Genomic DNA, 17554 nt, shown 5'->3' with positions numbered 1-17554 from the left:
GGATAGATGCATTTGTAGAGCAGTTGAAAACAAGGTCAAGACAAAGATTTAAGCCAGTACTAAACTTGGGTCAGAATTGCAAAGAAGGGTGCAGTGAGACAGCATAGGCCAGTTGAATATGAGCCAAGGTAGGTCTGGCAAAAATTTAGCCGTGCGTACCCTAGAATTTCTCCCAAGATAGCGAAGAGCCTCCTAAGGCCAAAACTGGCAAATTCACAGAGCAGTATCTTCTGTCCAGCCACTGATTTCCATTTTGAAACCTATAGATGGGCTTTCGCATCCCAACTCTTAAAAAGCAATCACAGGTCAGGAGTGACTAACAAAGTGTGTTTTCCTTGAAAATGCTGTTTTGGTTTGAAGAAAACCATAATGATGTCCAAGATGCGAATATCCTGTCCTTCCTAGAAGAGCCACTGGGAACTGGTTTCCTTTGGGAGATGGGTGAGACAGGTTTAAGTACCTCTTCTGTCAGTCTGTCTTTTCTTAGGTGAGTGTGGTAACCCACCAGGCCTGTCCATTTCTTGCCTGCTGGGGCTCTTCCACTTTGTATAAGTAACTCAATTTTTAGTGCTATACCTCATGGTTAGTGTACTCACTGGGGATGTGGTAAACCCAGGATCAAATACCTTTTGCTCTGAGCTATCAATGCAGAAGTGATGAAGTTTTGTCTCTCCTCCTCCCTACCTGCTATGGCAGAATAGCCCACTTCAGCTGCTGATCCTAATGAAGAACAGACTTTCTGAAGCCTTGCATTTCTATGCAATAGGAAGGGTTATCTGTATTCACAGGAGAGCTGGCATAAGACTGGATTTTCAGCTCCTTTTCATTGTATCTCTAGTTTGCTTGTTCTTTTCTTCTTGCTCTTGTTAGCTTGCATTGATTGGTAAGTGGTAAAGGGAGAAAAACACACAGTCCCAGAAAACAAAAACAAAGGAAGAAATAAAAAAAAAGCGAGACAATATTTTTCATTTCATTACTGTGCTTCTTCACAGCCCCTATTCTGACATTTAGAAGAACATAATATGCATGTCTCTGTTCATTAGGTTCCTCAGTACTACATAGTGACAGCCACAGAGAACAAAAAAAGAAAAAAGAAACAATCTTAAACATGAACTAACCTTTGCAGGCTAAATAACAAAGAAATGAGAACAGCAAAGGAGAAATATGTTTTCTGAAAAAGTAAATATAACTAAAATCATGGCCTTGCATAGGTTATTCAAATATCGTTACTAAGGGGAAAAGAGAATACTGAACTCTAGGGCAGAAATAACTAATTTTCTGCCCAATGACTTGTTTGTTTTGCACGCATATGTTTGAACAGATCTATTGCTAGTATTTGAATCACACTAAATGGCACAAGGAGATTGCGGAAACTAGGGATAGGCTTAAAGATATTCAGGAGCTGATACAGGTCCACAAAAATGAGAAAGCTTCCTATAGGAAAGCCCTTATGTGTTTTGGAAATACGATATCTACACCAAGTGGAGATATCTAAGCTATTGCCCAACAAACTAGTGCATATGTATGCTGCAGCGTGGTGTCAAATACAAAATATTAGCTTGGAAATGTTAAATGCTAAGGTCTTATCCTAAATTCCAGCATGAAGCAATATTATTTAGCGTTCTAGATGTAGCTAATCTGCAACAAACATGCATATTTGGATGGGTCCAGGGATGCTTCTGCAGAAGGACTGTTAGAGTTATATCAAAACAGTATGATGGAATGCAGCTGGGTTCCCCCTGCCTTGCCCCCTCCCCCCACCCCCATCAATTCCAGGAGAACTACAGCAGTCTAAGTGAGATTGTGTGGGCTTTATTGAAATTTCTAGGGGAAGAGGAAAGAGCGAGAGAGACATTTCAGCTCTCTGGAAGTGAAATATTTTGGTTTCTCATGTTGGCACTTTTAATTTTTTGTAAGTGCATATTAGTTTGGGATGTCAGTTACAATTTTTTGTTCTCAGGTGAGGAGGTTAAAATTCTCAATGGAGTTTTCCTTCATGGGAGCTTTGAGATTTGTGATTTTTTCCTCAGCTGGAAAAAAAAAATTAAAATCTGAGTAACTTGTGAAAAATAAGTCTCTGTCTATTTAGCACCAGTAATTACACACTGCTAATCTTAGTATTCCACAAAATTAGCCTGATTCCAATGCTTGTGTTTTACAGATGGGGAAAGTGTTTCTTGATTCTTGTACGATCTTCCCCGAGATTACATCGTCTAGTGGCAAAGAATGGGGGAAAAACCTCACTGTTTTTCCTATTTACTCTTCCCAGTTTCTATGCCTGCTATCTTCAGGTCTGCTTCTAAAACTACCAGGTGTCAAAATATTCATTAGGGGAAATATTCATTAGTCATTTACATCTCTGGCTCCTCTGGCAAGCAGAGGAGGACAGGACCAAGAGAAGACAGCAAGGCTTGGAAAAAGATATGAGCAACTGTCCAGCTGCTTTGCAGATCCAAGGGAGGCTTGAAGCTGAGGGTGCGTGCAACTCCCACGCTGTAATGAAGGTCTCCAAGCAGGTCTCCATGCAGGCTGGCGCTGAACCTCATGGAGTTCACTGCTACCTTACATTGGGAGGGTTGTTATTCAGAAAGGCTTTATGCGCACACCCCTTCCTCTTCCTTTCTCCCCCCTTAATTTTTATTTATTTGTCAAGTAGGGGATTTATAGGCCCATTCAGAGGGTGCTGTGAGGGATGGCAGTGACATGGTTCTGTATCTGGAGCAGACAGCTGCTCTGCTGTCACTGATAAGCATTCCTGGGAGGGTGGAGATTGAAGTTTAGCACTTACAAAGCCCTAATTGGCACAAGCCTTCGCAAAGCATATGTGCTTGCTGCAGCTCCGCCATCTGATGCCTTGGCAGGCGGCTGGCGCTTCTCGTGTTGGCCGCCTCTTCAAAGAGGGACCCTCCAGGCTGGAGGGAAGCACCTCCTGGACAGCAGTGGGGTTGCGTGTGTTGGGGAGCAGAGAGGAGAGGTCACGGCGGTTGTGTGAACGTCCCCCATCGTTCCGGGGTGTGTGTGTGTTGTCCTCTGGGCCCTTGGCCAAGGAAGGAGTCCCTGTGGGTGGGCTGGGGGCAGCCCTGGGTGTTGGGCACCTCCCTGGGGACGCTCTGCCGCAGTCTTTATTTCTCTGTGGAGTCGTTCGTGTGGTGTTGCTGAGGTAGAAAGTCGGGGTGTCTCCCCCCACCTTGTCTTCTGCCTGATGGAGTTTGCATTTTAATAGCCCGAGTTTGCAGCCACTTATTTATGGATAGCAGGATGAGGCGCTCATTTTGGACACAAAGCAGTAAGTGGGCATAGTGGGAGGTGGGAGATTAAAATGGGAGCAGATGGTAAGGGAGGCTGCTTTTCTTCTGAAGGATGTTTAGCGATGGTCAGCCCTGGTAAACCACCATTTTTTCAGGTGCCTCTTCTGTCTCTCCCACCATCTGCACATGACTTGTGTTTGTGCAGATAGGAAATGCTTTGGGCAGCCTCTCTCCGTGCTGTGAGGGATTTAACAGAGTTGTGCTGTAGAAACAGATGCCTGTCAGATGCGTATGCTCTGTCCCCTATACCTTTCTCTATTGTAGTAACTACGTGCTCGCTTATGCCCTCAGCTCCCACATAGCCATGCTTTTTCTGCTATCTTGCATGCTGAGCATATTGGAAAGAGGTAGTTCCTGGTGTGGCTGGTTCAGTGCCATTGGTGTGTAAGAGGTAGGATGGCTTTTGGCTTTGGAAGTGGCGGTGGTGATGTTTGTTCCTCTCCCCTGGTGCAAGCAGCCATGTGGCTATTCCTGCCAGCTTGAACTAGGGCTTACAGGGACTGAATTTCCTCTAGTCCTTTGCTTCTCTGCCAAATGGGTTGAAGTTGGTGATGTTATCAAGGGAGCAGGGGAATGTGTATCTGTGAGCCTCATTTCATAGGAACCCAGGCTGAAAATAGTAAGAGGTATATAGATCAGTGTTTTTGTCAGATAAGAAGTGTTGTGCCTCTTTAATTTACTGTGGTTTTAATGGGATAGAGAGGAGGATAAGATATACAGTGACCTGGCACAGTGAAATGCAAAATAAATTAGTAGTAATAGTAATGGTCTGGTAGTTTATGTCCCAAATGTCAGTCTTGTTAAAGGAGCCCATCATCTTGAAAGTTAGAAATCATTTTAAGACATTAACAAAAGAGCAGGCTGAAATGTTTTGCTGGAAATTCTTTTTGCTAAAATTGCTTTCCTCCCCCCACTAAGATAATTTTATTCTAGAAGTGTCTGTTTTGGCAGGAGGGAAAAGCTGTTTATCAAAAAAGCTAATAAAACTCCTAAATCTGGAAACACTTCCATTCTGGCTAAATCTAAAACTTTTCACTGCAGTCATACAAATGTTGGTTGTTAGAGACATTTGGAGGTCTGTAGTTCAACCTCTTACTCAAAGCAGGGTTATCACCAGCTATAGATCAGGTCAGCCATGACTTTGTCTAGCCAGGTCTTTAAAACCTCCAAGGATGGAGGCTTTCCAGAGGTTCTGGGTAGCCTGTCCCAGTGTTGAACTCTTTTCCTCATGGAGATTTTTTTTTTTTCCTGATGTCTAGCCTGAGTCTCCCAGGCCAAAACTGGTGATCATTTGCTTGTGTTATATCATTCTCTACAACCAAAAAGAGTTTGACTGGAGACAGGCCAGTGGGTTATCTGTGTACCACAGCTGTGAAAAAGATCAGCAGTTTCAGTGCTGGTGAAACAGAGCAGAAAGTAATCACTGTTTCTACTGTATACAGCAGATCTCATCTTGTTTCCTGAAACATTGTATAGCATGTCAGCTCCTTCCCACTGCACTCTGCCTCCTGGGGTTAAGGGAAGAACCTGTTGGTGATATCACACAGAGGAGTTGAGCAAGAAAAGGTCTGATTGGCTCAACATACCTCTCTGCAAATACTTCCCATGTCAGTTTAGGCAAATGCTTTTAACAATGCATTCAATTATGTTAAGCACCCATTAAAGGAATCCTAAGCCCTCCCTGGGGTCATTTCAGTTCTATGAGATTGTAATTGTTTGAGACTAACCGTGATTTCTTCTTTTGCCTTCAGGTGATTCTAATTCTGACAAAGCTGTATGACTACAACTTGGGAAGCATCACAGAGAGCTCTCTTTGGAGGTATGGAGATAAATTGAGTTAATAATTACCACCTTACTTAAATAGGAAGAACCTGATATAATTCTTTTATTGAATTTAATTGGATTTTTTAAAATGTGCTGGAAGGTTTGTAGTCACCCCCCCTGCCCCCCCCCCTTCTTTCATACTCAAGGACAAAGAGACTGAAGTCTGATTGTCTTATTTCAGCTAGATAATGTACTTCATGGATGTGCTATCATTTGATTTCCCCTTTCCCATCTTATTCAGAATCAAATCAACCAATTGGTTTATTTTTAGGAGAACTCAACAGCTTTAAGTCCTTATTTATATGAAGGATCTAATGGCTGTCTGCTGCCCAAATGATCCTTATGAAAAGTCAGTGCTACTAAGACTGGGAGAATACCTGTGAACGAGTATTCAATGCCTGTTTATTCAGAACTGATAGTATTAGTACCAGATAATTGATTTCCCCTTGTGTGATGTTGACTACTGGATTCATTTATAGGGAATGCCTTGATACTTTCATGATTTGAAAGCACATCATGCACTCTGTGAACCAAAGGAAAGAGCTGGGCCATGGTCTATTTCTTAAGGCTGTTATTTGGATTCAGTGAGAGCAGATGGTGCCTGTTTTTATCTCTATGAAAAATGGATCTAAGGGGTGTTTACTTCACGTGTGTCTAGTGGTACTTTCATGAGCTGTAACAGATGAAAGGGAGGTTTTCTTGTGGTTCCATCTGTGAAACTTTGGTGGGAAATCTAGGGGTTTTGTATGCAGGTTATTGATGGAGGTGGACAGGCTACTGTCTTGATACAAGAAAACTTTGGGTGTTTGAAACTAAAACTTCTTGTAAGGATGAACTTGTTTTGATAAACTTTAGGAAAGGTTTTTTGTTTCCAAGGAGGAATTTGGGGTCAGAAGTAGAACAAATAAACTTTCTGTTCAAGGAACTGAGCAGGGTTTTAAGAGAATGACAGAGGAGGGATTTGACATGGAGTATATTCTTAACTCAGCTACCCACTGGCCTGAAGAAATAAAACAAAAAAAAACCCTCAGACAAAAAAACCTGAAAACCTAAAGAAACACAAAACTTCTAGGATTTGTTCTGAACAGGAACACTCAAAAGTATTAGTATTTTGTGGGGTTGGATAAATGGTTTCTCATCCTGCTGTGGGGGGATAATCAGATTTGTCCATTTCATATGCATTGCTGCTATGGCTTGAGATCAAAAATGATCCTATTGTCTCTACTAGCTTTGTCTTTACTGTGGTGTGCACGCTGTAGTAAAGGGTCTTTCAGGACTGTGGCTTTGGCAATGTTTTTCTGAAGGGAGTTTGGGCTAGATTGTTTAAATTCTCAATGGTTTTGAGAAAGAATATCCATAAATATGAAATATGTTATTTTTATTTCCTCTTACTAACCTCAGTTATTGAGGAAGGTATGGCATTTCAGTATGTGGAGACACCTCCTTCCTCCTCGCTGACAGTGCTGAAGAACTACTTTACTCATGTGATGCAATGCAGGATTGTGTTGAGATAATGGTTTAGGACTGAAGATAGGTCAGCCACATCAGAGTGGAAAACGCTTCCTGTTGAGGTGTATCAATGTGGGCACAAAATCATGCTGATGACCTTATGCTATTGTCTGTTTCAGAAATGGTTTCTGTGGAGCATGCCACAATGACATAAAATTTACCCTGGTTAAAGGAGAAAGGATTGTGGGGATAATCACTGAAGGATGTACCAGAAGCTGGGGCCTTGGCAGTGTAGCAGTCCTAGAGCTAGTGAGTGCAGTGCACTTTTCTAGACTTCAGACAGTCCTAATAGCAGAACGTGATTAACAACATAGTAATAGACTGATTGTTTCCTCTAGCCCAGTATCCTATTACCAAAAAACAGTCGAAGAAAGAATATATTAACAGGATTATCATATCTGACACTTCCTTCCAGTATTCTGCTAGCATTCATTCTTAGGGTTGAAGTTTAGGGTCCTTCCTCAACCTTCAGTTTAAGATCTATCAGGTTCTGAATAATTTTTTTGGTTTTAGTAAATATCAGGGATTAATATCCCATGAGCTAACTTTCTTAATATCTCTTGGAATGTGTTAAATTTTTAGTACCTGTGACATCTTAGAGCAAAAAATTCCACAGGTTATTTGAGGAACCACTTGTCTTTGAACCCACCAGCTTCAGGTTCACTTGGCACATGTCACTTGTCAGCACTTGATTACAGTTGCATGGACAACTATCCAGAATCTCTGGGCAAATGCTTTGGACTGGGAGATGTTGAAGAAGAACCAGGATAGCTAAAATCAACCCACTTGTCTTTGCAGCGCTCCATTATTCTTGATCAGCTTTTCAGTGCTCATGACTGCTCTGAAAGTTGCCAGTGCACTTCATTGTCATTCCTCGATCCTGTTGCCTTATGTAAGTCCCAGGTGGTTATATTATCCTCTGTCCTGAGTCTGGCTCTGCTGTTAGATCCCTGCTCACCATGCAGGCATTCCTTCAGGTCACTAATAAATATCCCTATGAAGATCCCAGGACAGCTTCTCTGTTCTTAGTGTGATGGAAAGAAATGACAAGATGGGCATATCTTATTATTTGATGCACCTGGTAGAGAGCTTATTAGCTGTTGCTCCTCCTGGCTGCTTAAGTGACATGTTAATTTAAATCTCCCTGCTTGTTTGAAAAGGATAGAAAAAAACAGAATTGAGAGAAGGGGAGAAACATATCTTGCCTTTATTTCATGCCTCTAGGTTTGATGCTGGGGAATGGAAGAAAGCATGATCTCATGTCAGGTTTGATTTCTGATGTCAAGAGTTCTGTTTCTGAAGGATAGAAGAGAAAGGTAGTTCTGCAGGTACCCACAAGTGAAGAGGATCTTTGTCTTGAATACATGACAAAGAAATACCACTCTTTCCTCCTGTGCCGAGTGTATTCTCAAAAGGTTGATGAATGATGAGGGGCTGTTTAGAAGTATGTCACAGACACGAGTCATTTATGCTATAGCTGGTTATAAGCACATCTGTCATTTGAAGGTGTACTTGGGTGATTTAAGCAGTCTTGTGACTGATGGGACTGTAACCATCTATAACATAACTATGCCATCGCCTACAAGATATGAATCTGTCTTCTTTATAAACACACTACTACCTGCTAGGATGGCATTTCTTTGTAATTTTTCAGCCAGTTTAACTACAGCTGGCTGCAGCACTAATGGATGGAGATAGCCCTTCTAAAACTGCTGATGAATTAAGAGACCACTGGCGACAGACATGAAGGGATGAAATACAGTAAGAAAAGAGAGATGGGAAGAATCTATACAATCTTCTAGAGTGCTAAGGCTCTGTACTCACTGAGCTTTGGATGGCAAGTGAGCTGCTGCTTCTGTACACAGTAAATGAGATTTTGCATCAGGCTGGGCCTGACTTTAATTACGCTGTTATCCTCTCAGCAGACTTTTTCCACATTTTAGTTGAGGGCTTTTTATTTACTTTTTGGTATTCTTTTTATAGAAGAGGAAGAAAACAGAGGAGAAAAGATTATCTGTCACTGAGCAATTAACTGAGTGTATTGGATTTATTTCTCTTCCTCTCCTAGATATCTCTCAGATCACAAAGAGGATTAAGCTGCGAGAGTTAGGAGAAGATGTTTTTTACCACTGGAGTAAGATAAGCTTATGTTTCCAATAAATAAAAATGTCAGAATAGTGACTATGGTATCCATGAGCTGCAGACAACTGTGCAGGAGGACTAATCTTTTTTCTGTTTGTGTAAATATGATGCTCTGGAAAGATGTGCGTGGCAGGACACTTTCCCTCAGGGCCTTGAGAGGCTGACAAGCAATGAGTGCTGCCATTCACCTCTTTGCCTTCTTATAGCTCTGTAATTGGTCAGGAATGAGTAATTTCATGGAACTTCCTGTAAAAATAGCAGTAATTAAACTTTGCTTTTCAGCCAGAAAGTACAAAAATGTAGAGTTTGCTTGGTTCGAGAGCATTTATGTTCTAAATCATGATCTGTTGCTCTGTTAGTTCTGGAAGTTATTGATGATATTCTGACACTCCAACACTGTGCCTGAACTCTGAGCTCCCCAGTTCAGGAGTGCTTGACACTTCCAGCCTGTTCTTCACTGCTCCTGGTTTCTGCACTAAGGAAGCTTCAGTGCATATGCTATAAAGGAATCTCAAGGACTCTGAAAAATACCTATGCCTCGTATAGATGTAGCTTTAACTTCCCATATGTAAAGCAAGGAACATTAATAGTTGCTTCCCCTCTGGCCCTAGAGAGCTTAGAATGGATTTAGCTAACTGGCATCTGCAATATTTTGAAGATTGCCTAGTGATAAATATTGTAGAAGTCATGTCAAGATAAAAATTCTCAGAGCTCCAAGGCTCTGTTTCTGGCTTTTTCATGGCATTTTTGTTTAACCTTGAAACAAAGAGTGTTTTAACCCCTTTATCAGTTTACTTATCCCCACTTTCCAACACCACCACTGCACATCATCCTGCAACTCTGTCCTTTCAAGAAGGAAGTTGGGTATGTAAGCCAGAGAAGAATTGAAATAGTCAGAGCATCTCCACCTCTCGGTATAGAAATAACCTTCATTTATTCCATGGGACAACTTGATGAACTAAAGAACTCACTGTCCTTACTGTGTTCTTATCCTCCTCTTCTCTCAACCACTGCTGGAGACAAGATATTGGGCTAATGTAGACCAAGGTACTTGGTACTAAGGTCTGAGTACCATTGTGTTATGTCTATATGTTGGGTAGTCCCATAATCACCATTATGCATGGGAGTGTTTGGTGAAAACACTCATTGTTGGAGATGGGTTTGTATTAGTATGTTAGATAATGAGAAGGAGCAATGGAACAACAGGAATGTGTTCTTTTCTCTTGCAGCTGCTCTAAGGATAGAAGCCTCAGGGAGAGAGGTAGATGTAGACTGAGGGTCATACCTGACTAAAACCTTGCAATATTAGCCAGATGATCTCTGTTAGACATCTTTCTTTCCCTTGAATCCTGTTGTTTGAAAAGTCTTGGCTGTGAGTTGACCCCAGCTATGTGGTTATAAATGCTATAGATGCTTTGAAGCCTCACATATTTATGTTTCTGCATGCAATTTTCTGGCTCCTTGCTATGTAAGAATGCCCTCTCTACAAATCAGAGCTATAGCCATCCATGTCATCTTCAGTATTGTTGATGTCTTTGTGGAGATTTTCTTCTCTAGACTAGAGAGTTCTTGTAACAGGAGATTTGAAAGATTGTCAGTATTTGCTTACTTCCTTTGAGGGCAATTTCCAGGATATGTCTGTTGTTGTATTCCTCATTCTCCTGCACATTTTATGCTGGTTCCTTCTGTTTTGCAGATGGGCTGTTCTCAACTCACATTTATTTTCTACCTGCTGAGCCACGTTAATAAGGTCATAACTTGTGGCTTAGTGACACAGTGTGCTCTGCAACAGCAGATTAGGGTCTTTTAGCTGAAGTAGGTAGGAGAAGCAAATCCATATGAGAGGAACTGACAAAGTGAGGGGAAGGAAAGTCTCATTAAGCACATTTTAACCAGCAGCTTTGTGGGAAAGGAGAACTTGAAAAGGACTATTTGAAATGCTTTTATCTATAAATATGGTGCTTCAGTTGCTCAGTGTAAGTCACTTTTCTTAACTGAATATCAGAGCTTGATAAATGCTGCTACTTTTTCTCCCATGGGCATTTAGTGAAATCTTAACAATGACATTGCCTTGTGTCTTTTATTTTAATTTCTTTCATTTTTGCTCCTGCAAACATATGAACCACTGGCTGATTTGTGTGTAGATGCTGGAGGGCATCTGAGGGGGAGGGAAGAATGAGTTTGCACACTCAGCTAGTCATGTAGGAAACAGTATCTTTTTACAGTGTCATCGCAGTGGGAGGTCTGCTCACACGGGAAGCAGGCTTAGAACATGGATTTCATGCACTGACTGAGTGTGGAGCTGAGTGCAGCCTTTTTTCTGTGTGATGGGACACTATTCAGCCATCAAGACCCCTAAGGACCTAGCAGTTTTCTATAGCTATCAATTTTTTATAAGTGCTCATTTTACCTTGGTGACTAACAGTAATAAAAACTTCTAGTACAGTCAACTCTTCTAGTTGGTTGCCAAAGTTTCCTGAGATGTTTTGGCTGCTATCAAAAAGAGCTCCAATAAAGCTGGAGAAAGGGGGGAAAAAACAGCCAACCAATCAAACTGAAAAAAACCCCCACCCAAAACCCCAGAAAAGACTGACCTAGGAAACAACCTACAGCAGATGCTTAAATAGATCCTAGTTTAGCAGGAAACTTAAATCCTACTGAACTTTACCACATTCTTACCTTCCCTGAAGAGTGAGGATCAGTATAACCCTTGTGTTTTGTGGCCTAATGTGTGTTTGATTAAACAATCTCAAGTAAGTTCTGCCTTGACATAGCTTGAAGAATCATACCCTGATATTTTGAAGGATCAGATTTGGTTGAGGATTTAGTGATGTGCTCCTCATTGCCTGGTCTGTGTGGATAAAATATTCAACACTAATGACAATGCAAATTTATTAAGTATATTAAAAATGTGTTCTCTGTTGTAGCCAGTCATGAAATGTAGGAGTGTTATCAAGTAAATCAAAAAGAACCCCAGTCCATTTTCTGCCTGAAAAAACATGTAAATCAAGATAATTAATATTAATGCTGACATATATTATCAATATACTGTAAATAACAGATGCACAATGGTTATGCCACATCATAGTCATACAGTGTTTAAATGCAGTTTGTCATTCTTGTTTTGCAAATTAGAAGATGAACTTGCACATCTGTTTCCTAGACTGTACCTGTTTGTGCAAATGATATTGGTAAAACATAGCAGAACTATCTCTGGTTCCGGTCCACAGGATTCATCTGTCTGTTGTGGCTGTGTAATAACTGCAGACAAGCTAGACTGGAGCTGATATGTAAGAGGAAGGACAAACAACACAGTAGTTACCAGTTTGTAAACAGAAAGCAAAACACCCTTCATGTTCTTATTTTTCCATCCCTTTTGTATCTATGCAGTCACTCTTCCTTTTGCAAAGCTGGGTAAAATTGTACTTATTTTTTCAGAGGGATATATCCTCTACTAATCACAAAAAAGAAAGAATGTATTTGGGGCTGGGACTGGGTAAACAAAAAACCTACTCCAGCTGAGTGACTTGTACTACCTTGAGATCTGAACTCTAAGGTTTTCAGATCCAGGTCCCAAATATTTCTGCATCTGCACCTTGGGAATAATCCAGGCAAACATTCAAAGTTTACTGTTTCTACAGAAAGAGCCAGATGTGTCAATAGGGTTCTCTTGTAGGACTTAGTGAAACGTCTGGAAACTATGTGTTGTAAAAAATTCGTATTTAAATATGCATCAGTGGTATGTTTGTTGTGCAACATAAACTGACTACCGTTTGCACCAAAACATAGTGGCTTGCTTGGAAGTGTCCTTTTTTTTCTGATTTCTCTAACCTACCAAATAATAATTAGACAAAACAGAAAAGGAGAAATAAAGCCCACAATTAATCAACTCGTGTCTTCAATAGTGATAGCAAAGCTAGCTTTTGAGTGTGATACTGCTAGCAGCTCCTGTGTCTCAGAGCACAATGTAGTTCTCAGCAGCAGCAGGCTTTTCTTCGTTGTGTCAGAAGCTTAGTGGTGATGGTGGGGAAAGTAGGCATCAATGCATGAGCTGTTCATTAGGAAGGCCCAGGGCCACTGGGTGAGGGTCCAGTGTTGTTAGTGAATACTGCGCTTGGCAGGGAGCTGGAGCAATTAGAGCAAGGAAGGTTCATTTTGCCTTTTGTCATTAGGATGTACTGTTGAGGGCCTATGGGTACTGAGCACTGAGGAGGTTTGTGCTTGTATGACAGGAACAACTTCAGGGAGACTTGATCCCTGGTGAGCAAGGAATTAGTTTGCAGCTTGACTTCCCCTTATGAAGGCCTGGAGGAGGCATGTAGGGATTCAGGAACTTTTCTATCCTAGCTGGCAGCCTCCCGCTGCTATTGAGCCAAGTCATTTCACTGGCAAGATGTTCATAATTGACAGGACACATTCTTCACCCACCACTTAATACATCAGTTGTAATGCACTCTAAACCAATACAGTGCTTTACCAATGGGAGGTAAAAAGCTTTCCTTTTCTCTTTCACTCATTATTTCCCACTATGCCTGCAATGAGTTTCTTCTGTAAGGAAGTTGCATGAATTTCCCTAGCATGCATTTTAGTGTGTGTTGTGTAGTTGGGTGTGAAGGTAAAACCTCTTTTCAGTGATCTTGCAATCTAGATAGTGTATCTATAAGAGACGCTGAGTTGAAAAGTAATAGAAATTCAGATATGCCACATGTATTGTGTATTAAATGACTTCATAAGGAGAGAGATAGATAGATATCCTGTCTTCTTCCAAGGCAAAATTCATGCAGAAAGTGTCGTTTGTTCTATTAATGTGCTTTTACTGCTGTATTTCAAGACTCTACGTACATATCTGTGTATGTGTTCCCATTCATTTCCTTCTGGTTTTTCTTCAAGTCTGAGCTGCTGGAGTCAGGTGACTGCTCACAATCTCAGCTTTTCTGTGGTGGGAGAAAGCCCCACTTCCTGGTTTTCACATAGTGAAGACAAAGTTGAATGGCCCCAACTGTTGTACAGATGGGAAGGCCCAAACGTAGATTCTTCACCCTTGGTTCCTGAGAGCTTTTTTCTTCATTGCTTAAAGTATCTTGGCTGGAAAGACAAATCAGGATGGGATGGAAGGGTAATCAGAATGGAGTGGATTCCTCTGTGAACTGGACCTGTAGATGCTGCTTTGTCATACTGAAGGCTGAGGTTTGGATCACAGCTCTGATGAGGCCAAGCAGAGCCTTGAGTCTGGCTTTCCAGCAAACCAGCTGAATGGTGGTTGTTGGCTTACATGCTTACACTGTTCAGCAATTAAAAAAAACCCCAACCCCCCCAAAAAACAAACCCAAAAGCCCCCCAAGTTTCTGTTTTGCTGGTGAACAAAAGCAAATTTTGTTTACTTTTGATAAAACTGGAGGTTTTTGCTCTTTCATGGTGGTAATGCTACAAAGTTGCTCTCTCCCCTAAGGCAGAACAGGAGGAGAGGAGACACCCCCTCAGAGTTAACCTGGAGCCAGGTATTTCCCATCTATAAAGGAGAAAAACAGCAGGGTGGAAAGGACACAGACACTGAAAAGCAGTCTGAGGAGATGGCAGGTTCCTTGTCACTGATTAAAAGCTGCCAGTCTTCCCCAGCAGGCTGTGACTGCTGGTCTTGAGTCTCCTAGAGACTTTTTTTAAGCTGCAGGCTTTAAAATCTGCACAGCACTCAGCTGCCAGTCTGATGGGCACTGTAACCTCTGGGGAAAAAGGGACTGCAGTCAAAATCGGGCCAGGATTGTCCTTATACATTTGAATACAAACCCTTTTTTAAATAAACTAAAAAGGAAGCAGGAGACCAGAAGAACTGTGTGCTAAATAACCTTTCCGTAAGACAGGAGCATAAAAGGAAGCCTTAGTCAGGTCTAAGCTCCCATTGTGCTTTACCAACAAATCACTGTATTTTTACTGATCGTTCTGGTGTGTTTACATTGTCTCGGGCTGTCTCAGCCCAGAAGGATCAATCTAGGAGGCTGAAAACCACACCTTTTTGGTCTCCTCTATTTCTGTCCTTGCTTGTAGGAAGCAACTGTATTGGGTTTGTGTGGCTCGGCTTTGATAGCTGGGGGTGGGGCAGGGCAGGGCAATACAGGGGTGGCTTCTGTGAGAAGCTGCTAGAAGCTTCCCCTATGTCTGATGGAGCCAATGCCTGTTGGCCAAGACTGTGACCGCCTGTTGGCCAAGACTGTGACCGCCTGTTGGCCAAGACTGTGACCGCCTGTTGGCCAAGACTGTGACCGCCTGTTGGCCAAGACTGTGACCGCCTGTTGGCCAAGACTGTGACCGCCTGTTGGCCAAGACTGTGACCGCCTGTTGGCCAAGACTGTGACCGCCTGTTGGCCAAGACCGTGACCGCCTGTTGGCCAAGACCAAGCCCATCAGTGGCAGTGCCTATGGGATAACGTATTTAAGAAGGGGAAAAAGTTGCTGGACCACAGAAACTGCAGCTGGAGAGAGGAGTGAGAATATGTGAAAGACACAACCCTGTAGACACGAAGGTCAGTGAAGGAGGAGGGGAGGAGGTGCTCCAGGTGCCAGAGCAGCGATTCCCCTGCAGCCTGTGGGGAAGACTGTGGTGAGGCAGGCTGTCCCCATGTAGCTATGGAGGTCCATGGTGGCACAGATACCCACCTGCAGCTCATGGAGTAACCCATGCTGGAGCAGGGGGATGCCCGAAGGAGGCTGTGACCCCGTGGGAGGCCCATGCTGGAGCAGGCTCCTGGCAGGACCTGTGGTCCTGTGGAGAGAGGAGCCCACGCTGGAGCAGGTTTTCTGGCAGGACTTGTGACCCCACAGGGGATCCACGCTGGAGCAGTCTGTGCCTGAAGGACTGCACCCCATGGAAGGGACCCATGCTGGAGCAGTTTGTGAAGAACTGCAGCCCGTGGGAAGGACCCATGTTGGAGTTTGTGGAGAACTGTCTCCCATGGGGGGGGACCGCACGCTGGAGCCGGGGAACAGTGTGAGGAGTCATCCCCCTGAGGAGGAAGGAGTGGCAGAGACAACGTGTGATGAACTGACCCCAACCCCCATTCTCCATCCCTCTGTGCCACTGAGGGGGGTAGGTAGGGAACTCAGAAGTGAAGCTGTGCCTGGGAAGAAAGGAGGGGTGGGGGCGAAGGTGTTTTAAGATTTGGGTTTATTTCTCATTACCCTACTCTGGTTTGATTGGCAATAAATTAACTTTCCCCAAGTTGAGTCTGTTTTGCCTGTGACGGTAATTGGTTGAGTGATTTCTCCCTGTCCTTATCTTGACCCATAAGTCTTCTGTTATATTTTCTCTCCCCTGTCCAGCTGAGGAGGGGGAGTGATAGAGTAGCTGCATGGTGCTTAGTTGCTGGCTGGGGTTAAACCATGGTGACAACAAATCTTCTGTTTAGAGCTGTGGAATGAGAACCACAGCTGTGAGTCCTAGCCTTCCTACATACAGCTTTAGGGAAGCTTCTTCACCATTGTATGTGTGGGTAATGGGGTTATGTTGCCTGTCCATCTGCAGTAAATGAGCTGAGAGTTTTGGATGAAACTGGTTAATAAAAACCAGTTCTGAAAGAGTTAGAGCAGAAATACAGCTGCATAAGCCTACAGTCTCCATCCATGACTGAAGCCTAACAGAGATTTGGTCTATGCTTTACCAAGCCAAACTTCTGGTATATTCTCATCCAATACCTAACAGGACCTTGAGAAACTCCTGGCTATCTTTGCAGGTAGGGTGGGTTGTCATCTTCGGGTCAATTTATGACATCTTTAGTTTGGATTTTGCCCAAACAAAGTCTAATTGCAGAAGGGTAAGAAATGAAGTTCAGAACCATTCCTTTTAAATAGTCAGTTCTCTTTTCAAGGAAGGGAAATTGACACAGAAGATGTTTTATGACCATGGGTGGTGTGGCATGGCTGGCAGGAATGAGTAGATGGGAGAAGCACTAGAGACAGCAGCAAAATGAAGTCTTTATGAACCTCACTTGTAATAGTTGTTTCTTTATGAAGATATGAAGCAACCTTTTTTCCTAATTTTGTTTGTAACTTCTCAGTTCCTCTGTTCCTGTGTTTTCTGGGAGGTGAGGGAGGCAGAACTACAGCCTTTTTTCTTCCTTACCCCATGATAGCACTAGCTAAATGGAAGCAACACCCTTCCATACTATGGAATAGGTAAGAATGTGAAGTTTTTGCGTAGTTCTTCCTGAAAATGAGTTTTCCTTGCTAGAATCTTCAAGAGGTGGCTGCTTTTTTTCCCTAGCCTGCCTCCAGCAGTGCCCAATAAATGTCAGCTATTATCAATGTTAAACTCTCAATAAGAAACCTACTACCTTTGGGATAATTTTTCTTTCTTGCCCCGCTAGAGAAATCAGCTTATGCCCTGAAACATGAGTTTTGATGACTTGCTATATTAACATTAATACCTAGTTAAAAATGTAAGTTATATATATTATAGGCTATTAAGTTATTGGCCCTTTCCAGTAAGCACATCTGTGGCTTGCAAGACTCTGACCTCCTTTTGCTGAGCAGTGTGCATTGCACTGACTACAGGCATTGTGGAAATATAATTTCTCTTCACTTCCCTGCCAATGCTCGAGTGGCGATGTGCTCTCTTGTTATGAGGCAGCATAACATTTAGAGGCTAGTCACGATGAAGGTAGTAAGAAAGAAACTTAAAGACCTCAGTAAATTTCCCTTCTAAGTGTTCCCTTTTCAAAGGTAAATGGTCTTATTCTTTGTAATCTCTTTGTATGTTAACAGCTTTCACAATGCTAACT

At 42.5% G+C, this 17554-nt stretch overlaps 1 protein-coding gene across 4 annotated transcripts in view; it reads left to right on the top strand.

Annotated features, from left to right (window-relative positions):
* The window catches only part of SORCS1 (sortilin related VPS10 domain containing receptor 1), a 311800-nt gene that overhangs the window by 88631 nt on the left and 205615 nt on the right, over positions 1 to 17554 (top strand). For all 4 annotated transcript variants that reach the window (XM_075026345.1, XM_075026344.1, XM_075026343.1 and 1 more), the window contains one exon: positions 5060 to 5127. In XM_075026345.1, the coding sequence (XP_074882446.1) occupies positions 5060 to 5127 (68 nt within the window). The remainder of the gene's footprint in view (positions 1 to 5059; positions 5128 to 17554) is intronic.

This window comes from Buteo buteo, chromosome 4 (assembly GCF_964188355.1).
Source record: "Buteo buteo chromosome 4, bButBut1.hap1.1, whole genome shotgun sequence".
Classification (NCBI taxonomy): Eukaryota; Metazoa; Chordata; class Aves; order Accipitriformes; family Accipitridae; genus Buteo; species Buteo buteo.
This window is presented reverse-complemented; position numbering and strand designations above follow the sequence as displayed.